The sequence below is a fragment of the Micromesistius poutassou genome (assembly GCF_964030765.1).
Source record: "Micromesistius poutassou genome assembly, chromosome: 22".
Taxonomy (NCBI): domain Eukaryota; kingdom Metazoa; phylum Chordata; class Actinopteri; order Gadiformes; family Gadidae; genus Micromesistius; species Micromesistius poutassou.
In genome coordinates, this window is record NC_140292.1 from 11,203,153 (window position 1) to 11,230,040 (window position 26,888).

General features: G+C 43.6%; 1 protein-coding gene across 1 annotated transcript; it reads left to right on the top strand.

Moving 5' to 3' along the window:
* Nucleotides 1-19,397: 19,397 nt before the first annotated feature.
* Nucleotides 19,398-22,308, top strand: LOC311367630 (aquaporin-3-like; the record flags this gene model as incomplete). The annotated part of the gene is made up of 4 exons (XM_084486441.1): nucleotides 19,398-19,514; nucleotides 20,708-20,925; nucleotides 21,710-21,765; nucleotides 22,247-22,308. The coding sequence occupies 4 exons, from the start codon at nucleotides 19,398-19,400 to the stop codon at nucleotides 22,306-22,308; spliced, it is 453 nt and encodes a 150-aa protein (XP_084342567.1).
* Nucleotides 22,309-26,888: the final 4,580 nt, after the last annotated feature.

Here is a 26,888-nt window from a genome sequence, read left to right on the forward strand (position 1 = left end):
GAAATGGTGAGCATTAATTTTGGCTAGCAGCTGTGAGATACTCGATGGGTAAGAGTCTGTGTCTTTCTTGCTCAAGAAATGTCAGACTTAAGTACGACTCTGTCTCCACCCATTCATACCCTCTCTACAGGTACTGGGATAATAAGGTCTACACCCTTTTATTTTTCAACTTGATCTCTTCCTTGTTTCTATGCCATTACTGGCAAATCAGCCAGAAAAATATATATTATTGAGATACTCGTTGGCTTATGAGCAGTTATTAGCCAATGTATTGTTTTCAAAGAAAGCCACTTTACGTAAAACAATAGGCCGTATCCACGCCACATGCCTGGAAGTGATTAGCATAATACCGAATTATCATTAGCATATATATTATGCTAATTTAATTGTCGACATAATACCACATTCTGAAAGAATTAGTGGACAGCAGACTTTTGAGAAGTCCTTTTAGTTGTGTGGGCTGGTGGCGGCTCTCTGCTTCAGAGACTGTGGATCTTTTACAGCCGACCATGCCGAAACTGAGAAAGCCGCACTGGACTTTAGGATAAAAAGCTATCTTTTTTTCTATGCTGTGAACAAGGACACAGGATTGACACCTTTAATAATTGAGATAACTTCAAGCCATTGTGAGATATTCTCCTCTAGACGGAGCGTGTGATGGGCCATAACGACTCTAAAGTTGTCCTTGACATGAGCTCTTTCTGACTGCTGCTTGTGATGGAGGATGGTATAGAAAAGGCAGATCGTCATCAAGCATCGGCAACAGAGTGGTGTCTCTGAAAAGGAACCTCAATTCCTCCCATCATCCTTTCTTTGAAAATAAATTATTTAATACATATTGGTCCATTCAATTAAATTCAAAGCACTTTATTCATCCCCAAGGGGCAATTCAATTCTCCCAGTAAATAATTTTAACAAACAAAGCACACATACTTCAGCAACCAAAACAATCACATACCCAGAAAATAAGTGATGAGTGAAAGCTTTCAAATCCAAGTTGTAGGCTTAGTCATCTCCATCGCCTCCAGAAGTTTGTGATCACTATTAAAGATGTGTCTGACACTTGCAATAGTCAGACGGTATGTTAATGTATACGCAGCCCGCGGTAGAACCCCCCCAGTGGTTCTCAGACACACAGAGAGATGTTGAACTTGATGCGACCAGAGGGTGAAGGACAGAGACGAAGGCAATTACTTTAACTGACAATATTAAGAAAAATGACTCACTGAAATGAACGAGCACAGTGAAACTATTATGAATTGAGCCAAAGCCCAAACAGAGATCAGGCTCCTTTTGTGGGACTGAGGCTGAACAGCCCGATACACGACACACAGCAAAGTGCTGCAAATATTGTTTTCACAAAGGCCATTTGAGGTGTTATTGATTGAATGTTACAACAATATTACAATATTCTACAGCAAGCTAGGTTTCATTTTCCACGATTACACTGGCATAAACCCACTAGTGAAGAATACTAGTACACACACACACACACACACACACACATCAAATAGCATTCACCACCAAACCAGAGTGTCTCATTTGCTGTGAAGCTTGTGGCTGAGCACGTTGGTCCTGGCCTTTACACCCACGCAGCAGAGCCCCCAAGCTTCACTAATGGACAATGGTCCCGCCTGTTCTTTTAGGCCGCTCTCTCTTTACTGATGAAAATATAACTTATTAGCACCGCAACCCTCCCAAGGTAGGGCTCTGCTACGCACAGCTCATCTTTTATCCCAACAGGAGATGAAATATTTAGATTTGGGGAGGATTTATGGAGCTGTTATGAAACTCCAATATAAAACCAAAATGAAACCAGCCCTTGGACGTCTGACAGGCTGGATTTGGATGCAGCACTGGTCAACACCTTGTTTGGTAGCAAAGACAGATTTAAAGTGCCTGGAAGGGAACACTTTTGGAAATATATTGGCCAATCTTTATATCTAACCTCACCATCAGCACTGTGTGTGAGATTCTGTGAACTGCGAGTGTGAAATGTTGCCCGCTGTCAGAACGCAGAAACAATCTGTTTCCTCACTCCTTCATTTCCATGCTGGATATGATCGTGACAATAATTGCTTTTTATTTTTCACTTTCTCCCAGCCATCAGACCCATCTCGATCCGTTAGGGGTAACGGTTGTTGTTTTCCCTCCAGATTAGGCCATGCGTTCTGCTGAAGGTTTTACTCTTTATATTCCACTGAAGCATTGCCCCTCACAGTGATTGGCCCATGAATCCCCCCCGCTGGAGCACCATGTATCTGATGAGTGCAGAGCTAAATAAAATCGGTCTAGTGAAAGACGGGAGGAGCGGGAGGAGCCATCGATTTAATCCCACTGCTGTTATTTTATGATGAAAAATCTATCCACCACAATGCAATGTTTTGTTGTGCACTTAAAGACGGCATAAAAACAACGTCTGAGTTGAGATCAACAGCTTCAGCCCACACAGCCGCCGCCGCCACGCGAAGCACCATTGATTACCACGGCAACATGTTAATCAGCATCGACCTCCATGTTATTATCCAATCATCTCCCTCCTCCGCACCGGCCGTCAGTGGGGAGCAATTCAGACGCACCAGAGATGTGATGTATGTTTGTTAAGCATCCAACGTCCCCATGGCAACGTATAGACTATAATCATATACAGTTAGAGGGTGGGGAACTACTTCTGTTTGTCTGGCGATGCGTTGGTCACTTGTGTAGAGTCACCACTGTGAAATGCACAGGGTCGTAACAGTGTGGCAAAGAAATATCAAACGGCAAGTCTGTTCAAATGTTTAGATTTAATATAGAGCTTTTTATTTGCTACCAAGGTACGAGGCGGTATAAGTTTAAAAAACGTAAAGATAACCAGCATAACGCCCTTTCTGCCTGTTGTCGGGCGCTGTTCATTCATTCCCTTCAGAGGAAGGGCGTTAGTATGGCTCGTTAGCGCTCGTTAGCATGAGTGCAGAGAGAGCCCGCAGTGGGCCAACGTACCGCACATGTGGCCGATGAACCCTGTGCCCTCCCCACCGCCACTCCAACCAGGGTCTGATGCTGAGAGTCCTGAGGCGGTGGGTCGTCTCTTTGAAGAGCTGCAGCCAAATGGGGAACAGATTACCGGGCCCTCGGTACCTAGTGGGGGGCCCAGCCAGCCCACCTGGGGTCCCTCCTTATCCCGCCAAACCTAAACACGCTGCCCCACTGGGTGCCTCTGTTCAGACCCGCGACCCACACCTACCCTGGGTTTGGTGCCCTTAAAGAAACAAAAGCAACCGTCCAGAGCCACAACACTTAGAAGATGACTTTACCGCCAGACCCAGTTGGCTGTAGGTCATTACGGATCAGACGTGTTCTGCACGTTGTCCTGTTATTGTTTGTGAGGGAGAATATGTCATGCCCATCACCAGCTGCAGTGTTTGACCTCTAGAATGACTGACTTTGTCCGTACGTCCGTCTGTCTGTCCATCCATGGGATAGCAGAGCTGTTCTGGTTGAATAGTATTCTGGGAACCAGAAGAATCTGGGAGCTCATGTTTTACTTGCTCTGGCAAATAGAGAGGTTAAAAAATAATTTGCGAATTGGTCTGGAGATATTGGGCGAGTTGAATGTCACGTATCCATGGATACGTGTGTGGGCGTAGAGTTCTGGGAGTCACATCTTCCCGGTATGGTTCTCAGTGCGATGTTAAAGGAGCCCTCTTCTACCACCAGGGGCCCTTTGGACAAGCCATCACAAGCCCTTTCACAATCCATCCCTTTGTGCCTAACAACAAGGTGGAGCATCCACTCAGATGTATGGATGGGTGGATGAACCACTGCACCCTACCAGGTGATGGGTGGATGAACCACTGCACCCTACCAGGTGATGGAGTACACCAACAAACACCAACGCTGCCTTTAACAAACCTGATGAATTCTAATGTGTGTGTGTTTTTTTTTGTATTTGTTGAACAAAATACATAAGGGCTTTTACATGCTGACTGATGGATGATTATTAGCATAATAACCGAGAGAGAAGCCAAAAGCCAAAGACAAATGCACAGGTAACACCTTAACATTTACATACCTGTCATAACAGTTGGTGATCTGCAACCCCTTTTGATAAATAAACCCAACCCACAGCTGTGTGTGTGTGTGTGTGTGTGTGTGTGTGTGTGTGTGTGTGTGTGTGTGTGGGTGTGTGTGTGTGCAGTGCATTAGCATAATATTTGTGACAAGCTCTGATTCATGGCTGATCAGTATTCACACTGTAGTCTTAATGTTGTATCTAAAATGTTAATGGTTCCCAGCTAATGTAACCCAGCACTGAATCAGGCGTGTAGATCATGAGTCATAATAACAGGAAGTGACCCGACTACGACTCAAAGAACGCTATGGGAGAGAGGAGGAAAGTCCTCCTCTGAGTGGGTGGGACTAGCTAAGTGATCTGAATCGCGTCAACATCTATTCACGAATAGGCTGGAGCCCTGGCTACGCTATGAACCAATAAACAGGAGCCCTGGCTGTGGAGCAGCCCGGAGGGAGGGTTTATCCTCTCAAGTCTCTAGGCTACGAGAACCAACAAACACGCTCGTATGCCTTGTTTCCACCGAGCGGTGCGCTACTGTTCATTGCGGTACAGTGTGGCTCTGTTCGCTTATATTGCCGTTTCCACTGCCAAAAGTCCGCTGAAATAAACGCGCTGAGTCTACCTATTTTTCGGTACTCCACAGTTGGGTTACGACGGGGTGACACAATTCCATACAAAGTCAACGTAGAGACATGAATCAGGCGAAATTTGTCGCTAGAAAAACCGGTGTTGGTGTGAACACACAGTAAAAGTGTGGCGAAAACACGCGAGTTACACTCGCCGTTATTCTGAAATCACTTAAAAAATATCCTGTTTGGTATGACCAGGTCACTGATATCTTTGCAACACAAACAGCGAGGAGGATTGACTTGATCTATAAATGAAGTCCCTCAATCTTATTTGGCTTAACACCATGACCAACATTCTGAAACATCCACATTTGCCTCAAACAATGTTAGGCTTACAGCCCATGTCAATAGTTGTGAAATTATGTTCTTCTATGTTGTTCTTTTAATTGTTTGTTACTCTGACCATTCTGTTTAATATTGTGGAAAGGATGTTAGTGAATGATTCAGAGCATGATGCATTTTAAATGGCTTTTGGTCTTGTGTCTTCATTTTTCTTAAAACAATTGTAGCTGAAAATAAACATAGCCAAATTACAACCAATAGCTTCAGTCATTGAGGGCAAAAATAGGCCCAATGATAGGCCCAGACTTTTTTATTTAGTTTTACAAATCAAGAGTAGGCCTGATTTGACTAATTGGCTTTGCATCCTTTCCTTCTGCCCTTGTAGTCCAAGACATGCTGCCCACCAGCTTTCAAAGTACAATGCTGCCACTGGTGGATTTGTATCAATTTTATTCACATAATTATCCCTCCCTGCTATTTTGTAGTTCACCAAAACACCCTGAAACAACTTCTAAAATTCAAAAAAAAAAAATCTCACATACTACAGTAGTGCAAGCAGGCCAATGGCAACCAAGCACGCAGTCTTTCCTCCCTCACTTTAAAAACCACCAGCCGCCACTGACACACACACACACACACACACACACACACACACACACACACACACACACACACACACACACACACAGTGATAGTCTGCCCTAAACACACACACACACATGTTGGTCTGCCCTCAACACACACACACACATACGTCCCTGTGACACGTTTATCTCGCTTTGCCGGGGAACGATTGAACAGGGATGTCTTGGCCCAGTGTGTTCCAGGGCTTTAGACATGTCTCGCTGTGCGTGAGACACCATGGATGACAGTCGCAGTGGATGTGGGTAGATGGCTGACGGAGACGTTTTGACAGCTGCTGAGAGACGGAGAGGGCTTTATCTGTAGCTTATAAGATAAAGAGGAAGTGGAGGAGCCCCTACAGCGTGCCTCCTTCTCCTTCTGCAGCCCCACCTGGTCTGCGGTCGGCTGGAGTCCCCGTCAAGAACGCCTCAAAACAACCTCAGGATCCATGTCGGAATCTTGGAGCGATAGAAGAAGATGTAAAGTCCAGTCAAGTTGTATTCATTTATTAAGCACATTTGAAAAAAAACCTAAAAAGGGGTTTACAGTAAGGAGTCGTACAATAAAAATATATATCTGTACAGTTAAGTTTCAAATAACGTCACAATACTCCAAAAAAGGACAACAATTATTGCAATTAGGTGCAGGATTTTGACATGCATGAATCGCTTTAAATTGCCTATACATGATCAGGTTATAATTGAATGTAAGAATGAGCCCTACCCCGACTCTCTCCGTTGCATAGGAAGGCCTGTGGGCTTGTGGTTGTTATTGTCTCGACCCATGGAGATAGAACTCCAGTGCTCTGAATGCACCATCTCCAGCAGGCTGCAGTTCACTTCCCGGACACAGGGGCCAGTGGAGAGACTCTTACAAAGTACCTTTTAAAGATAAACATTCAAACGGCTGACCTTTAATTAAGTTTTACTATTGTCTGGCCACCTATTTAGCAGTTGAATGAAATATAACCCTGGTCTTTTTCCGTGGGCGGATTTGTGGCGTGATGAAAGGGGGTTTGGAGACGGGCAGAGTGCTCTGTCAGAGAAGTGGATGTATTGAAGGGAATGTGTTAAATGAGCGGTGGTTAATGTTTATATATGTGGAAGTTGTGGGAGGACAAAAATGCCAGCGAGCCCCTCTCCCAACCACCCCACTGCTAATGGGAATATGATTATGTTCACTCTTTGAGCCTCGTAAAGGCTCTTTGTCTAATTCAATCAATACTTTATGGGCACACAATGCGCTGTGAATAGGCACTCTGACTGAGGAAATCAAAGTATGCTGATTTAGACCTCAAATGCAGCCAGTGTGGCCCGCTCTCTCTTCAAGCCAGCAGCGCCAGGGATGGAAAGAAGGTTTAAGGGGTAACGTCCATTTTTGTTATTTGTGATGTCCCCGATGGTCCAAAAGATGGTGGAATTGGTAGCATTGAGTTCTGTTGTGGGCCAGAAGCTTGCTTTAATCAAACCTGGGCTGTTATTTGCTCAGAAGCATCCATACTTTATATACATTCAGGCATTCCTCTATATTTTCCGTTACCTTCGAATAGCATACAAAACAGCAATGAGCTGCAATTTATTATAAAAATCCGCCATCAAATAGCTTAACCTCACGCCTCACGCCCAAGTCAATTTTAGAGAATAAATGACTGTCGAACTGTTTTGTTTGCCCTCTCATTTGGGTGCTAACGCGTTTTCACTCGGATAAGGTGGAAACTTAACGGTAGCAGCTACTTCCTGTTTACATTGTTTGCTGTCAACGATTGGCTTGAAATTATCTAAACGTCATTAAATGCAATGGTACAATTTACGCACTACTAATAACGTTAAAACTTAAGTTATGGTGGTGCAACCAAAATTTAGAACACCTTTAGTTTGAAACTAGCTACGTCGAGCGTAGGGTTAAGGCAAGCTTTACACCCGAACTTATGATCGGCTTTACGTTCTGCTGGTGCAACCGACTGCAGAACTCCACCCCTCACAGACCAGAACTCCACCCCTCACAGACCAGACCTCCACCTCTCACAGACCAGACCTCCACCCCTCACAGACCAGACCTCTACCCCTCACAGACCAGACCTCCACCCTCACAGACCAGACCTCCACCTCTCACAGACCAGACCTCCACCCTCACAGAGACCAGACCTCCACCCTCACAGAGACCAGACCTCCACCCCTCACACACACCCACAGACACCCACAGACGCAATGACACGTGCACAGGCACACAGGCACACAGACACACACATGAGAGCAGACAAACACCTTTCTGTGTGGATGATTTCGTTATTTATTTCGGTTGCCAGACTCTAGCAGGTAACAGTTGAAAGGAGGCAGAATCTCCCTCCGTCCTCAACCCCCGCTCCGCCCGGCCAGCCCCCTTATCAGCGTAACCCTGAATGTCACAGCCAGTCTGCAGTCACTTTCCTCCCCAAAATATAATCCTTCTCCATGATATATAGAATGAGAACTGACATAAGACGGCCGCTGGTGGCGGCGCTATCAGGCCAGACGCTGTACAAGTCCTGTCTTCAGCGAGGCGTGCACATCGTGTCGCTCAGAGCTGATAACTCCCCCCCCCCCCCCCCGGTCCGCTCATCAGGGGGACCGGGGCACCGGAACGGGACGGATGGTACCCGGGCCCTAATAGCCCCGTGTCAAGACATATCTAGGGCCATATGTGTTTTTTTGTTTCAGCGGGTTATTGGAATATTCTACATTGTTTTTTACTTTATTATTTAGTATGTGCATGGTATGTGCACACACACACACACACACACACACACACACACATACTCTCTCTCACAGAGAGAGAGAGAGAAAGAGAGAGAGAGACGGGCGGGCAGCGGTCACCCTGTTGAGCTCTCTGCACCAGTACAACATGATGAAACATGCAACTGTTTCATCATGGACCATGCTAAGGCTGATGACGAATAGTACTAATACTGATACTGACATTAAAGCTGCTGTGGGTCAAACTCAAGACTTGGAAAGAGAGAGAGAGAGAGAGAGAGCAGAGACGGGGAAGAGAGAGAGGGACAGGGAAGAGAGAGAGAGCAGAAAGACAGGGGAGAGAGAGAGACAGGGAAGAGAGGTCCTGATTTGTCTAATGAACTGGGAGCAGTCTAAAATCCAATTGGCTCACAGGGAGGAAGTGAAGTCAAAGCAGAAGATGTTCTCACAGCGCATTTCACTCACTAAGGGCTGACGGGCGGCGAGGGCATTTCTAACACATTACACTGAAATGATAGCTCCTGAATCTGACCTACAGCACATTTTAATACTAAAAATACTAATATGAATACTACTACTGAGAATATTAACATTACTGATACTCATACTTAATACTACTAATATATTATGAGTATCATTAGTATCAGTATAATTATTAGTAATATTGATATACTGATACTAATACTGACACAAATGCTAACACCAAATGCTAACGCTTATCCTGATACTGAAACGACGGTACTTCTTCTAATCACAACACTTAAACCTGGCCTCATGTGACATGTGGTATCAAACCAAAGCATTGAAGTGGTTGAGAGACTCCCATCCATTTGTACCACCGTAGTGCTTAGTCCCCAGTGTTGTTTTGAACCTGAAACCTATTTTCTCCTCCAGAGAACAAATCTCTGGGCTTGAAGAGTGACCTGTCCTGTTTGTTAGGTAGTGCACTTAAGAAGTGAGGATAGACTGGGTACTAAGTATAGAAACAGAACTAAATGTATACAGTACATAGGATAATTATGTTTGTCAGATATAATAAATAAGGCAAGGCAGCATTTGTTCTACAGCACATTTAATACAGAGGCAATTCAAAGTGCTATACAAAGTTACTGTATAAAATAAAGTCAAGCGAATTAGGATAAAAAGGTGAACGATTACCATTTAAAAGATAAAGGAAATAGTGCTTCTCAATTACAGGGCAGAGTAGGCAGTGAGACACGGAAACGTTTGTAAGCTTTGCTCTAAACGCGGTTGGAGTCGGGGCCTGACAGACATCTTCTGAGAGGTTAAACCAGGACTGCTGCCTGAGAACCAGACCCTGTCCTCTCTCTCTTCTGAGAGGTTAAGTCCAAAGTCACCTGGGGTAAACGTTTGTGTCATCTGCATAATTATGGTAGGCTACTTTATTATCTTGTAGAATTTGCCCTAAAGGGAGCATTTAGATATTGAATAAGTGGGGGTGTACCCCCTTAAACATGGACCCCCAGGTCAGGGCCGGTTGCTGACAAAGTGCTTTCTACCGTGAAGGTGTGACGTGAACCACTTCAGGACAGTCCCAGAGAGCCCCACCCTAGAGGTTTTCAGACCTCTACTTTGGCCCTGTCATGAAATGTAGTACCTCTATTCATGCAGTCTCATTGCTGGGGGGGAAGGAGGGAGAGGGAGAGGGAGGGAGAGAGAGATGCATAATGTATGACCTTATCTGAGGGCAGTGGGGTTTGATATGAGGCTCATGTTGCTAGGGAGTGGTAATTAACAGCAGTGCGTGCCGAGAGTTTTTATCGTCAGGTTTAGGTCGACTTGCAAGGGGAAGTGACTACATACATCTTACCCACAGCTGTACACCACCATGTCAAGGCATGAAGTTTCAGTACATTTTGAGTGTTTTTAGCTGTTGTGTGGCGATTTGAGATACTGGTCTGATGATTCAGTGTCTTCGAGATGAAACCGTGAGCTCTAAACGACCCTTTGAAACCCACTATCCCCCCTTTCACGCTTTGGCCACTATGATCTCTCTAGGGGCAGCGCCTGCTCCTCCATTGACAACCCTTCACTCACCCTCTTCATTTGAACCTCTCATTTTCTAGTTTGTTCTGTCATTCTCCTTCTTCGTCTTTTTCTTCTTCTCCTCCTCCTCCTCTTCCTCCTCCTCCTCCTCCTCCTCCTCCTTCCCCCTGGAGGCTATTGGGATCACTCACTTGTCCTTCTCTGGTCCTTCTCTGCTGATCACTGGTCGTCACGAGCCATTGGAGAAGGCTGACCTTCCGCAGAGGTCCCTGGCTCGGCGGTGACAGAGTGTAGTGGAGGGCCCGTGGCGGAGAGAGGCTGACGCCACGGTGATAGGTAATAGGTGTTGTCATAGTCCACAACGCAGCCTAATGATGCCTTCACTCCATCTCCCATTAGCCTAAAATAAAGACTGGGAGAGGAAGGAAGGAAGAGGAAATACACAATTCTTTCCCCATTTATTCGTCTCTCCAGCGGACAAGGATGACATTTGAATGTGTGCCCGCAGTGCATGTACAGCTTTGTATGGATATTTTTTTGTCTGTTGTGTTTTAAATGTGTGGACATGCTGTCTCTGCTTCAGGGGGTTGTGTGAATGTAAAACAGGACAGTCTCCCACTGCCCCACAGAGTCAATATTTGGACGTTACACAACGCCACTAACACTGTTTTACGTGTGATGCTGTAAAACTAGCTAACCGCATGTGTCTTAGTTAGTTATTTCCTTTTTTCCCCATTCACATTAGAGGAAATATTTGGAAACGTATCGGAAAGCAGGTTTGATATCCGAGTCAAATGGGATTACACTTTCCCATGTCAAGCCTTAATACGACGTCATTTTTAAATTTCAATTTTCATAATGTGTCCTGTTGAGTCAATGTCAGTTCCAATCCATAAATCCACTATACGCCTGCCAGCACTACATTATCATTATTGACTAGGACCCAGTGGCTGTGTGTATGCTCCATATACTGCGGTGGTGAGAATATATCTGGCGTATATGGATGTTAAATGTGGCCTAACAGGCATTGGTCCACTCTGCTTCGACCACCTCATCAATATATAAATGTCCACTAACATTGTACATGCCCTAATTTAAAACCTTGCACACATGTAATAATTCATACATCACCTGCAGATGTTTTATTAAAACCTCTCGTCTCATTAGAATCTGATAGGGTGCTGGGGGTTGCTGGACTCCCACACCAACCCCGTGCCCTGGCTCACATCCCGGACACGGTATGACTTATGGATGGCCGCCGCCCCTAGGCCGCCGCCTTGTGTTGCGGTCGGCCATTTTGAACAGGGATGGACTCCGCCCTCTCTGCGGTCGGCGTCGTTAGGGCTGCTGCTCCGCCGGCCATCAGGGTAATGAGGAGCAGCTTGTGAGCGCTGTAGGGAAGGGGTGAGGTCACATGTCCAACGTACAGGGCCATGCTGGGTCTTATACGCTATCTCGTATGGATTAAAGGTTTAACCAAGTAGTAAGATGATTCAGTATCGGACGTCGTTGGTCATAATTTTCGAGGGAAAGTGTGACATTGAATCAAGTAAAAAAAAAAAAAAAGACTTGTGGCGGTTTTTTCATCATTGCTTCTCTCTTTATCTCTCTATTCCCTTGACCCCCCCAGGTAGGTTAATCCTTATCTATAGCAGAATCCTCTCTGCACACCCCTTCATACCCTTCTCCCTGCTCCAGACCTCACCTCCACTCTGAACCCAACCTCCACCTTAACCTCCACCTCAACCTCCACCTTAACCTCCACCTTAACCTCCACCTCAACCTCCACCTTAACCTCCACCTTAACCTCCACCTTAACCTCCACCTCAACCTCCACCTCCACTCTGAACCCAACCTCCACCTCAACCTCCACCTCAACCTCCACCTTAACCTCCACCTCAACCTCCACCTCAACCTCCACCTTAACCTCCACCTTAACCTCCACCTCACTATGGCCAGAAACCTGAGGGAGGGAGGGGGGTTGATGTGAGACGTCTAACCGTGTCCTCCAGATATTCCGTGTCCACTCTACCTAAAGAATCCCTATATCATATCCTGGTGGGAACGCCTCCACACACACTACCACTACAGTCTGGATGGATTCTCCCACTTGTGATGTCACAAGTGGGGAGATTTAGGCACAACCTCGTCACTGCTGTTAAAAACGAGTTTAGCTTTCCACTCACAGGTGGTGATGGAACACAGTCATCAATGCTGTTTAACCACAAGGACGGGTGATTCATTGGATTGGCATTTGGAGTGGAAACATTAGTAAACAGGGTGTGTGATCACCCAGCACACCGCAGGCACTCACTTAACATTTACCAAACAGCAGAGAACAAAGGGGGAAACAAATACAAAAACAACCTGGAAACTTTTCGTTTTCGTTTCCATATTCAGTGAGGCTGTTTTGTTTTCCAAATTTAGAACCCAGAACAACTACCGACCACAAACTCTACAACGCCAAACTTGCCGTGTTAATAATTTATCATGGGATAGAGACAAGCAAGGCAATGGCCTATAGCTTGAGACGGCTGTATAACATAACAGCATGGACCCAGGAAAATTAAACCATGCCTCCAACAATGTAACATTGGGCTGTTTAGCCGTAATTAGGGGCTGTAATTGAACTCAGGAGTGAGTGTGGAGGAGAAGGGTTAGTCGAAGGTCAGTCTCTGTATTTTCTGTTTTGTATCGCTCTCTCGTCACTACAATCAATACAGTTGGACCATTACCGCTGACCACAGGTCACGTTGTAATGGCAACTGGTTTCCCAAAGAATACAAGGATGAGTGATCACCTTTCATATCTGCCCATTGTGTTTGGAGGGATGGTTTTCTGTTTTAAGGACCATATGCCCACTACAATGTTTCTTATGCTCTGGGTTCTTTCCAACGTTCACGGCAAATATTGAAGGTTTAAAAAACATAGTGTACATCATTTTGAGTTAAATCTGAATGTATTTTTTGGTTATGTTGGGCTGCTCCATTTAAACCTTCTTATATTTCTCCCTATTCATTGACAATTCTAATCCAAAACTCTCACTCTTAATAAATGATGAGACACTATATTAATTATTGAGACCGTAACCATGTTAACATTTGAACAAATCAATATTCCTTTGCTCCCTTCTTCATATTTCAGACAAGAAATCACTCACACATCTGTTATGTACAATTCATTGAAAGGCTAAATGGACGCCCCACACAAAAAAATCTGTCAGCCTATCTGCCACCACCCTCTTCTGAGCCTGCTTCAACCTTCATGCCAAGGAGCAGAAAATGTGAGAAATTATTGAATCTAGCGATCCTCAGGAATTCTAGTTGTGGTACAAACAAGATCAAACTTTGAATCTGGTTCTGAGAAAAACAGGCCATTTCCCACAGACTGTGTCAATAGCTATAACATTAACAAAACAACATCATCATCATCCTCAACAGAGAGATGTTTGCTCTCAGTTCAGCTGCTCCTCTGCAGAATGATTTATTATGACCATTATGATGATGATGATGATGATGGTGAGGATGATATTATTAAATCAGTAGTAGCAGCATCATCATCATCATCATCAGCGTTGACAAGCAGAAAAGCCCATAGTACCACCATATGTGAAAACCACTTTACTACTACATGTAAAGGAAGGTAAGGAAAGCTGTATGTTGGTTCTGGAGGTTGATTAAACACGGAGGTACACCATAAAAACACTTCTGCTTTAGTAGCCTGACCCCCCCCCCACCAGTCAGTATGGGTCGGTCCAGGCTGGATCTAGATCTCATGGGACGTGAGGGAGAAGGGCTGTGGTTTTATTAGAGCACATGTTGTGTCCTGCATCTCCTGGGGGAGTGAACACACACACAGTGATAATACACTACAAACAAAAAAAGTGGCTTAAATCAAGCGATCTCATTGGTTGTACTGATGAGATGTATACTACAACTGTTGTATAATGGGCGTATACATAACTGCTATGACGTCCAATCAGTTTGCAGAGTTCTATATCACGCCGCGCCTGGAAGTAGAAATGGTATATAAAAATGAATTAAAATAAAATATGTTGATTGGTGGAGAGGGTGGAAATGTTTTTCCAGGAGCGAGCAAGGCGATTGAGAGAGGTCCAGGACACTAACAAAAGCAATAGGCACGGTGAGTGAACTGCTCGATAGTAGGCTAAATTGCCGGCGAACCAAGCTAGCCTAGCCTTCTCTCTGAAGGACACTACAGTGTGTTGCATAGCAACCGCTGTGCACTTTGCAGGCATCCAGGAGGGACTACTTTTTGTATTTGTTAAAAAAAAATGTTTTTTTGACTTTCTTTCTTGTTTTTTTCCAAATTTTGTGTGTCTATGACTTTCATTTCACCATACTTTCACTATTTCTCTATTATTATGTTTCAAACTTTTAAATAAATTTGTATCAGGGAACAAACAAACACATTGGCGTTGTATTTCCTACCCAGCACAGTGCTCCTTAAACACACAGAGCTGGTTTGATCAGATACCTTCAGATCTAATGGAAAGAGGAGCCAGACCTCGCTGCCCTCCGTAGCTACAGGACCTTGTGTAAACTCCATTAAAACAGCAGCACTAATGGAATTAGTGTTTGGCCTCACTAAGCATAAGCTGAGCGGTAATTCACTCCTTTTCTCTCCTCTCATCCTTTCCCCCAATCCCTTCCGTATTCGCAACAAAACAGCGCTGTGTAATTTCCTGCGGATCCGGGATATGAATCCAAAGGTTAAAGCGGTAAATATACGGGCTCCCTGTTCCCTGGCATTAACCTATCTCTGGATCTCTGGCTACAGTGGTGCATAAATACCCCCCTCCCCTGTGCTTTGTAGAGCGGCCTTAAAGAATGAGTTATCCCCCCGTGGTCATTTATTATCGCTCTCTTAGAGCTTATGAACTGTCTCATTATTAAAGGTATCTAATTCTCAGCCAGCCGCGTGGCGATTAAGATAAGAACCAATGGGGTCCAGCGGTTTGAAAGTGGCTGCCAGTGAACGCAGCAGAATGAGAGGGTGAGGAATCCACTTTTAGCCAGTGGCCTGTTGAATACCTGCTGCATGAATACCAACTACAGTTTTTCACAATTGCTTAAACACATTTTCTGATAGACTACCTCACTTTCTCAAAACCCTAAACACAAATCTCAAAACTCACACACAAAATGCTAAATCCTACACTTCTCTTGCAAAAGCACACTTTGCCCTCAAAACAGTGTTAACTCTTCACTAAATGGTATTTTCTTTTCAAATGACAAACACATACAGTACGTCATATGAGTAGACATTTCCAAACACCCATTGAACACTGGTGTGCATAATGGAAAACACTATAGTATGAATGGAAATACTATATGAATGCTTCATCAGTAGAATTATGCTTTTGCATGTTCAGTATTACACTGTCACCTGTTACATGGTGTAAAATATTACAATCTAATGTTTTTAGGTACACTCAAATAGAAAACAACACACAATACTTTACAGTAACAACAAATACTGTATTTGTATCCAAAATGTGCAGTCTACTGTGAATCACAGCAAACAGGATGAAAACAGGATGAAATGATGGAGATAACAGAAATAGGCAATACTGTAAACAAAACATCTGAATGAATGAATGAATGAACGGGTCGTAACCAAAGGGTAGGGGCAGAAGCTTAGTAACAAACAAATGTCATACATACATGATACGTGTTTGCATGCATAAACTTACCTACATATATACATACATACATACCCATAAGGCTCAAAACTTATATCCATTACATTTCCACCATAAGATGGATAATATCCTAAATAATGATGATAACCATAATGATGATAACCATAATGAGAATAACGATGTTCATCATCATCACCATTATCAACATTCTCATAGAGTGATACTACTCAATGTCTGTACTTACAGTATCTAGTGTCATGTCTTTCTTCTGTGATCCTTCTATAGCAAATTGCAGATTGCTAATTGCACAACAGCCTTCAGGAAGAGTGTGCAAGATATAGAGAATTGTTTGCAGTGTTGTGAAAAATGTGTGGTTTGGAATGGGAATCTGAGTCTAAAGCAGAAAATGTGCTTGGAGTTCAGCAGAATTGGTTTTGCAGTTGGTACATGAGTTTCAGGTTGTGCACATTGTGTTTGATGTTCCAATTAATGTGTTTAAACAATTGTGAAAAACTGTAAAAGAGATGAAACGCACGGTGGGTTGGCAGGAAGGGTGGCCGTCTCCAGACCGAGCTGGTGCAGGTAGAAGCCCCCCCACCCAACCCGCCTCTGCCCACACCATACTCTGAAACTAATACTGATACTTTGAAATTCATGATAGGTTTAGGGCCCGTAGATTGAATTAAAGGCGAAGGGAGAGCGCCGGATAGGCTAATGCTGTGCCAGGGCTGAAAGAGCCAAAATGGAGGTGGTTCTGAGTTGCGTGGCAACCTGCTGCAGAACCACTGATAAAAACCCATTTGGCTGAGCTGAGCTTGGCTGTGTGTGTGTGTGTGTGTGTGTGTGTGTGTGTGTGTGTGTGTGTGTGTGTGTGTGTGTGTGTGTGTGTGTGTGTGTGTGTGTGTGTGTGTGTGTGTGTGTGTGTGGAGTGGGTTGTGTGTGTGTGTGGGGACTGGGTGGTCTGTGTGTGTGTGTGTGTGTGTGTGTGTGGGGGGGGGGGTGTGTATGTGTGTGTGTGTGTGTGTGTGTGTGTGTATGGATGCGTGTCTGGTGTTCCCCTACTGTATCTCAGATATTCCTGGAGAGGTTCACATGGCTCTTGCTGAGCCATCATGGGTTCACACACACACACACACACACACACACACCCACACGTCTCCCTGAAACATGTCCTTTTTAAACCATACATTCCCCCTCAGTACCGGAACCAGGAGACGCAAATCTGTCACTGACAAGTGAAATGCAAAATGAGCTGGTTATAAAAATCAAGAACTATAATGGCCAAACCTGTCTGTATTTGAGCCCTCTCTCTATATATCTATATGTCTTTCTCTCACTCACACGCACACATGCACACACACACTCCTGTAAGAAAGAGCTTCTGTGTCAATTATTTTTTAATTAGAAAAAGTGAAATAGGGCGCTGGCGGTAGAGGACACAGTGACATTCATTAACTAGTCAGACACACCTAAAAATGGTTGTGCCCGTGTCACAATCTGTGAACACATCATTTTCACATGACTCTCGTAATGGATCCCTGCTCTGGTTTCCTGACGTGTGCAATCTTAAATAAAAATCAAGTTTAAAAATGAAAAGGTTTCTCCTAAAAAACGTCTCCTGCTATGGATCCTGTTTTGTGTTCTATAAATACGGTGAGCTGATCAATGGAGAGCAGATCCGTCAGAAGCGATCAGAGGAAGGACGATAAAATGATGACATCCATATTAAAGAGTGTTTAACCATATTAATTTATTTCTGGAACATTCTGAGATGTTTATTGTAAGTAGTACAAACATGGGAAACATGTTTTTGTTCAGACATCAAATCAGACATAAAGTACCATAATGATGATGGAATACCATCGCTAAGTAAAAGTGAAACTGAAAGTGAGTTTTGAGTTTGGTAGCTCCTTAACAACATGAATCTATTCCACAACTCACAGATCCCTATCTGCATAGGAGTTTCCCTATTTCTGGAATATCAGATGGTATAATGCTTTTTAATAAGAGCCATGAAGTTTAAATCTGCGTCTGGGATGACACCCTGTGTGTTTGCCTGGGGGTTATGTCGTGCAATAGTACCAGCAGGGGTTCCTAAATGCCTCTAAACGTCTTCTGTTCTTCTTGCACAAAGACTGCTGCTTGTTTATCTTCTCCTGCGAGGGATTCTTTATTCTACCAACGCTCACAACGTCATAATGAGAACTCCATTTACTGTTAGTCAACTTTAAACTGATTGCTCATATAATATTTCAATAATTCCAGTATGATTGGCAATTTGAATGGACGTTTCCCTAACCATGCTGACATCATGACATCATGAGGATCTTTTGTGATTCTCAAACACATTGAACACAGGAGTGTCCTGGAGGTTTTGTGACTTTTGTGTAGTGTGCCTCTCAACGCTCTGTTGAAGGGCAGTCTGTTTTGGTCGCTCAGGCGTACCATCTCTGTGATCACAATAGTGCAAATGCAAGGGCTTTCCACTCTGTCCATGGGCCATCGGCTCCATCAGCATTGGGTTACCTGATTCAGTGATGGTGACTCAACTGATTTTAAATGACAATCTTTGGAGATCTCTTCCACTTTCAAAGGCCCCAGCTAGCCATAGCTATCTAAAAACTAGATCTACTAAAAGTGGAAAAGGAAGTTTTGGGATTGTAAAAATACAGGATTTTCTTGGCTACTGCTGCAATGACGTTTAAGCATGAGGGTTAAAAAGGGGCCAAATATATTTGTTTCCAAGGCACTCTAAAGCTTCAATCCCAGTCTGTGGAATGAGAAAAAAAACACACCTGCTCTGCTATGAATAGTGGGCTTGGGTTTCCTCCACATAGAAACGTTACTAAATCACAAACTGATTGCTTTTCACCTGTCGGACTGCTACCTGGACGCAGAGAAAATCAAAGCTGTGTGTGCCGCAACAGATGCGCTGCAACAGACGCGGGTGATTCAAAAAAGCCTTGACAAAGTGCTTTGTTCCAACAATCCTGCCGTTATAAACTATTCAACAGTGAAAATTGATTTGACAATACACCGCGCCTTTACGTATTATTTGATTTTGATTATTATCCCTACACTGCCCGAATCAGCTTCTCAACATTGTGTGAAATTTGAGCCCTTTTCTACAATTCATTGTGAAGCTGCACTGTTCTGCGCCCGGCACTCAAAGTTGAACATATTTTTACTGTTAAGCGTTAAGCGTGAACACCTCAACTTTAAGGTTCATCCAAAGAAGGGCAGCTCAGCCTGGCGCTTTGTACCACAGACACAACGGGGTGGCCGGTGCCTAATGCTGCTCTGTGTCATCACCTCCATATCAAACCCATCTGTTCCTCTTAATGTAATCTGATAATACCAGCACCGCCGCGGCACCAACACACAAGATCAATGCTTACTCCATGTTTACACACGGGCCTGCTGTCAGGCAGGGACGGTGGTCTCAGAGCCCCACGGCGGGGATCTTCGCTACGTATCCCTCCCCACATCTCAGCCTGCTCAACGGATTCTTCGACCAGGTAACAAAAGTGTCAGACATCGTTTCGTCACATCCCTTAGTGCACAACAAGGGTACGATTAAATCAGTGTCACACCGATTGCTCTGGATCACATCTCAAGAACAACATACACGTTTAAGAATGGCACACTGTGACCCCGGTGCTCAATAGCTACAGGGCAGGCACAGACTCCAGCCCCATTTAAATTATCATTGTTTTGAATCCTCCCAGTGGTATCGCTACCCGGCTATTAAAGGGCCCCTAAAGTCAACACTTTGGGTGAAATAATATTTAATGGAGAGCATGTGATATGGAACAACACTGGGACCCTGGTGCTCGATAGCTACAGGGCACAGATGGAGCTCTAAACAACTCAGTCCCCAGGCCCTCTCCCCCACTCCAGTCCCTTTTAAATTATCATTGTTTTGTGAATCCTCCCAGTGGAATTGCTATTAAAGGGCCCCTAAAGTCAACACTTTGGGTGAAACTGATATTTAATGGAGAGCATGTGATATGGAACAGCTCACGCACGCTGACAGACTAAGAATACAGACAGAATAAGCGCTGTCTTCATCCAATCTGCTTTTTATTGAGTTAGTCCTCTGAAGTGCGGCGGATGCTATTTGTGTTTTGGGAAATATAGATAGGGGGCGGCACTGAGGGGTGGTTTAGCTGTCAAGTTGCTTCACAAGATTTGGAGAATGTACTCCCTTTGCCCTGTGGCGCTTGGAAATGGATTTATGCGGCTTTAACTTTGAGATAATTACCCGCCTTAATGCCGAGCAGAAATGGTGGGGATGCCAGAAATATATTGAAATAGAATGAATATGGTGAAGTATCTGTGAATCAGGGATTGTCAGTCTGCAGCGTTCAGGTATCAGGAGGTAAACACAAGCTCACTGCAGTGACCGTGTGATGTCTTAAGCACCGCTGGCCTCTTCTGAAGCCCTGTGCTTTTAGAAGGGAAAGAGGTTTTCTTCTTTTTATACAAGGTTATACCTTTTGTTCAGGAAGAATATCTGCTGTGTTTTTCACTAAATAAATTGACCAACCTTTATCTTCTAAAGAAATAGTCAATTTTGGAGAATGTTGTTCGGTTTCAGCCCTGTACAGAACACTTTGAGATTTCTTAAACGAAAAGCGCTTTTAAAATCAAACAAATCATCAACTGACATCAAAACCCCACAATGCACTCTGTGTCCGCTGTGTGTCAGGTGATCGGAACGGCCGCACTAATGGTGTGTATCCTGGCCATCGTGGACCCCCACACCAGCGCGGTCCCGGCGGGCCTGGAGGCCTTCACGGTGGGCCTGGTGGTGCTGGTGGTCGGCCTCTCCATGGGCTTCAACTCGGGCTACGCCGTGAACCCCGCCCGGGACCTGGGGCCGCGCCTCTTCACCGCGCTGGCGGGCTGGGGCGGCGGCGTGTTCACGTGAGTAGCCCCCACCTTTTAGATACAGTAGGGAGAATGTATCACCTGTATCCAGAGGGAGGGGTTTGGCTGTGAATGCTTTTGGGGTTGTAACCGAGTAGAGCGCATGATGGAAACAATGAAGGACTGCACTGCAACAAAGTCTATTATCTTCTATGATTCTGAATCGATTCACAATTTCCACAAATCAATAAATACATATTTTTTGCCTGGTTTTATTTAAGTTTATAGTTTATAGACTATTTCCAAACGTAGAAACGATGTACTGTTATTCCACCTCCATTGTATGACCAGTCAAAATGTCAAGGAACAGTTCAGTTAACCCATGGAAGGGACCCGATACCATCCCTAATGAAACAGTACGTCTGGACACCTCACCGATTGCCTCAGATATATATACATATTGCCTTAAAAAGAACCAGAGAGAAGGATAGAAGTCCATGTCATGTAGTTTTGTTTAGCATTGGCTTCATTTCCTTTTGCAATTTTTTTGCAGTTCAATATCACGCAAACCTGCCCTGTCACTTTTGTACTGCAGCTTTTTACATTTCGAGAAACTTTCTACTCAAGAAACTGGGAGAATCTCAGAAGACCTGTCGCATGAAAATATACAGTATAGCTATACCTTCAGCTACAACCCAAACCACTAGAGGGTGCCACTATAAAACATGCATATTGTGGGTTTATAATAAGTGAAAGTTATTTTGATAGAATTGTCTGTCTGGTAGAATGAATCCTAAAGAAACTGGTCTCCTCTAAACACTGCGGCCATTTGCCTCCACAGAGTGAAAGGCTACTGGTTCTTGGTGCCCTTGTTGGCCCCGTTCCTGGGGGCCGATGGTGGGCTACAACGTGGAAGGAGAGGCACGCATCCAGAGAAGACGAGAGGAAGAGGAAAGACTCAAATGGACGACTATGTATTATTCAGCAGTTTGTCTTGAAGTATGTTTGATTTATTGATTGAAACTAAAATCCCTTTGTAAATTGTGTGATTAATTCTTTAACTCACACCATCTTCTTATTTTGATTATTGTATATTATTAACACAGCAACTTGTTTTTATAGGACTTATCTAATATTTGTATGTGAGGAACTTGCTGAGAACTTACCGAATTCAAAATAATATATATTGTTGGGACTCCTTATTAGCGGCTTGTGGAACCTTCCACATCAGAGAGGTTTTGAAGAAGAAGTAGACTGAAGAATTCACCGTCTCTCTTTCCCCTCTGCAGAGATAAAACCAGATAAAGGGCATGTGCATAAAAACGTCCGTTGGGCTGTGGGATGTTGTACTCTTAATCTCTGACCTTATCTCGGACAGCGGTGATTTGTGGGGCCGCGGCCGTAGCCCCCGTGTTTTACACCGGGATCTACGCGCTATAGTGTGCACCTCAGTGGCCAGGAGCCTTAATCCTACACAACGTGTAGACGCCGACAGTATGATTGATGTGATTAATAAGATGTAGCAAGGCACGCCCACTCGAGGCAACCACACACTGGAAGCAAATAAAGAAATGAAGAGAAGACGTGGAGGAGTGTTGAGTCGTTTTGAGGTCACAGCCCTTTACCTTTTCTCTGTGCATAGGTCAGCGTATGAACGCAGCATATATCAATAAGCCGTCTTTACAATCCTCCTCTTTCCTTCCTGTTCTATTCAACCACAACACCCACCACCATGTTATCCTGCAGCCGCCGCCAAACTTAACCCCGACCGCTGAACCCAACCTTAACATTTTCCAACCTCATTTGTTTGGCTTTGGCCGCTAGCCGGATCCTTTTTAACGGGGCCAGGCGGGAGCCGGCACCTTGCCTCTGACCCTTCGCTCTAACGCGGTAATGGTGGTCGATGCAGAAATGTCGAAACTTTCAAGTGTAATTTGCTTTGGGTTTCCTTTATGTCGACATCTCCCTGACACGTTGGCCTCCTGAGAGGAACGGATAATAATAAATCTAAGAAAATATCGGAGAAGCTCACCTCAAAGCTACCCCTTTGACAGCTCTACTGAAACCTACACAAGGGAGGTACTTAAGTTAGGTTTCTGCATACACATCGAGTTTGCTAAAAGCATCATTGAGATGGGGGTGTGGACATGCTCCGTACCGACTAGCGCTGGCTTTACCCAGGAGGACTGGCTGTGCTGAGGTCAGTCTGTACTGAGGTCAGTCCATATTCAGACGCTGTGGCTCTACATTCAGGGCTCTTCTATTAGTTCATTCATCTAATCGATGGACAGATAAATAATTGACTGTACTTTGAGAATGCGTGCAGAGTGCCGACGAGAGCCTAAGTAAGCCGGTCAGAAGCCCACCGCGGGGTTGAACTCCCCGGGGCCGGCGCTCATGTCAAGATGTCATGTGGTCCCAGATCAGATGTCAAACTCGTCTCCCTCCCGTCTTCGTCTCCCTCCCGTCTTCGTCTTCCTACAGCGGCTGACCACATTTGCACGGTCGGCTAGAAAACCCCAGAAGCATGCTGAAATATTTATATGATTCTAATATTTCCATCTGCTGGAATGTAAATCGACGTGCTTCATCTAAATTATTGCCAAGTCCTAGCTCTTGCTATTAACTGCAGATTCAAGTGACATACAGCAGGTAGAACTATATAAAACTTAAAATTTAAATTTAAATGTAAAGATGAAAAACACATGCATGCTTTTCCCTGTACATTTCCCTAAACCAAATCCCCTTTTTAAAACTACTACGTTTTTCTTAATCATAAAGTGTATTTTTCATTTGGATATGCCAGTGATTTCTGAATACCCTGAAGGCCCTGAAAGTTTGCAACTGGAAAACAAAATCAATATCCTTACTTCACTGGAGAAATAACTCGTAAGTAAGACTCAGTGCAGGCTGAGGGTTTTACGCACACATTAGGATGGAATGGACATCCACTAACAACATGTAAGTGAAACAGCTTGTGAGGAACCCAAACGCAATGCCCATCTTATAGGGCTTATAAATCAGAATGCATCATGGGATTTTTTGTTGGCAATACTGCACCATATTGAGACGATTCAAGGGAGTTGTAGTACTGCAAAATCCTAAATCGACGGAGATATGCAGTAACCTAGGGTAATGGCAAGTTTGACATGTCTCTTTATAATGGCAATTTATTTCATAAAAAATTACAAAACCATTATAAAAAATTGCTATTACCCTGATTACTTTTGCTTCCCAAACGGAGGTAGTCATTGCAATGTTTTGTCCTGTTGTACGAGTCCAATAGGAGTAACAAATGCAAACAATGATGATTCCAGGATAATCTGAACGATAATCAAATGAAAGCTACACTTACTCATGTTTCCAAAATAATCATGTCTGACAAAGACACCTATAGTCAAAAAGCTCATTTAATTTATATTTATCCAGTAAAGAGTATGATTTCCATATAGGAAAGAGAAGCAGTCGGTTCTTTTTAACAGAGCACGCCCTCACCTTGAGCGCAGAGCAGTCAAGGGGAAAGTTCAAGTCGGCGGTATGTGTCTCTAGGGAGGGTCAGAGAAGAACATTTCAGCGTTGCTTACTGCACCACTTAACCAGCAATATGTCCTTTTGGTGTGAACAGTATGCTAATTGAGTTAATAGTTCTCCTGTGCTTTCAAACGGTGCGAGGTCAGGAGAAGTGAAAGTGAAACTGAAGAGTACCTGGGGAACGGGAAAATATATAATGCATGACGAGAGTCCTGGGACCAGGGGTCACTGCAGTCCATTATGGTTCACATTGTAGGAAGGGGCTTCATTTCAAGATGTGCTTATTACTGGGTTGACACTAAAGATTTCCCATCACTAGTCCAGATGAACTCCTAGTGGTGGAGTGTATTGAGGTGCTGACAGATGGGTTTTATACTCCTGGTTTTATTGATACTGGAGGAATGTCAAAATGTATCGCTTTGTGACATCACAAGTGGGAGTGTCCAGGCAGACATATGATGGGAGGTCTCAATCCTAGCCAACCAGTTGATGCAGTCGACCAATCCACTCATTCGAGCAGCTGGCCACGCCCACATTATTGAATAGATAGAAAGGATTCCTTTTCGAAAACAGTTGACGGTTCTTCAAATTTAGAATTGGGGATCTTTTAGAAACCATCAAATGAATCTCTGCATAGATAAAATCAATGCAATTCCCAATGGAAAAAATATATATATTAGGGCTGGGCAAGTCAACGTGTTAATTACGCGTTAATGCAATCTTATTTGAACACGATTAATAATTGTTTACAACTGTTTACAATTCCTAAATCTGTGGTGCTACTTATTTGAATTTAACTACACTTGTAGTAACTGTTGGTTTACAATTGTACTAATTAACTGCCCTTTTACAATTCCCAAATCTGTAGTGTTCCATAAGTTTCATAATCAACCCACACTGGGTTGAATATGCAACTCCCTCAACTTGGTCTAGTTTTTGCTTATTAAGTACATTTGGTATGAATAATAATGTGTCATTCCATTTGATAATCTCATTTAACTTCAATTGGAGTGGATTCAAAATAGAATTTTAAAAGTGTAATTAATCACGAGTTAACTCACCAATACTATGCGATTAACGCGATTAAAACTTTTAATCGTTGCCCAGCCCTAATATATATCCATCAGGCAGGTCGATGTGACATTCTGCACAAACCATTTTGACATTTGACATTTGAACAAGTCCTTGTTGGCGTGACCTTTGCTGTATAGCATTACCAAACAGGCCCCAAAGTGAAGCATTTATGTCTGTGAATAGTTTGGATTTTATTTACTCAGACACGCCAATCCTTCTTCCTCCTTGGGGACATCCCGTCCTCTGATCTACACATGGGAGGGGCCGTACCAAATGTCACCATCAGGAACCCACATCTGTTACCTACGAGTGGAGCTAGGGGCTAGTGACTTACTTCAGTGTGTTACTCATGGAAACCGTGTTACCCAACCACCTTGCAATTTACAAGTACACAAAGTAAGACCACACACACACACACACACACACACACACACACACACACACACACACACACACACACACACACACACACACACACACCCCAAATGAGAGCTTTAGATATACAGTTGCAATAAGTATCCTCTATAGATCGTCATCAATTATTAGTGGATGATAGATTGAACACTTATTATACAACAATTTGTCATTCATTAAGATATTTATGGTTTATCAAGGCTGTATGAATGTATTGGTTAAACAGTATCTGATTCAGATTGGGTTCAATCATCATGTATGTAAGTAAGTATATAATCAAGAATGTAAATCAATTATTCTGTAATCAAAATAAAATTGTATTAAAAAATTTAAAAAGATTCATAAATAAATTATTTCCATATATAATACTTTAATCTATAGTGCAAAAGCATCTTCATTTTCTACACTTTGTTTTCCATTACTGCTATAAATGCATTTCAAAAGAATAACAAACACTAGTCCACTATTCTAGTCCAAATAGAACAGACGAACAGTAACTGCTTATTGACAGTGGTGTACCGCCACCGTGTGGTCAACTAATATATTACATCCTAGGCCAAGCTTGAACGGTCCCCGTGAACAGCTGCTCGGAATTATGCTCAGCGTGAGTAAAGTGCACCCAGAGACAACATATAGGAGGCAATACACATATTTGAAATCCTTTCGATTAAAAACGCAGTGGAAACATCTCCGACTTGTCAGATTGAAACCGACAAGGAATCAGGCCAAAAACAACAATTCTTATAATCTGACACGTTTTTCGAAATAATATGAAATAATATGCAAAGCATATTTACCTTATATAACTATCAGTCTTCAATGCATTAAGAGAAAAAAAAATCTACAACTCGTCTGTGTGATGAAGCGACTCTAATTTGTACCTGCGGTGTCGTGTAGGCTACTGATTAATTACCTGCCCATTCTCCGCATGTTACATTAATTGAAGACCCCAAAGGTGTGATGAGGTTTACGGAAGAAGGCTATCCACCCTCGAGTCTGCT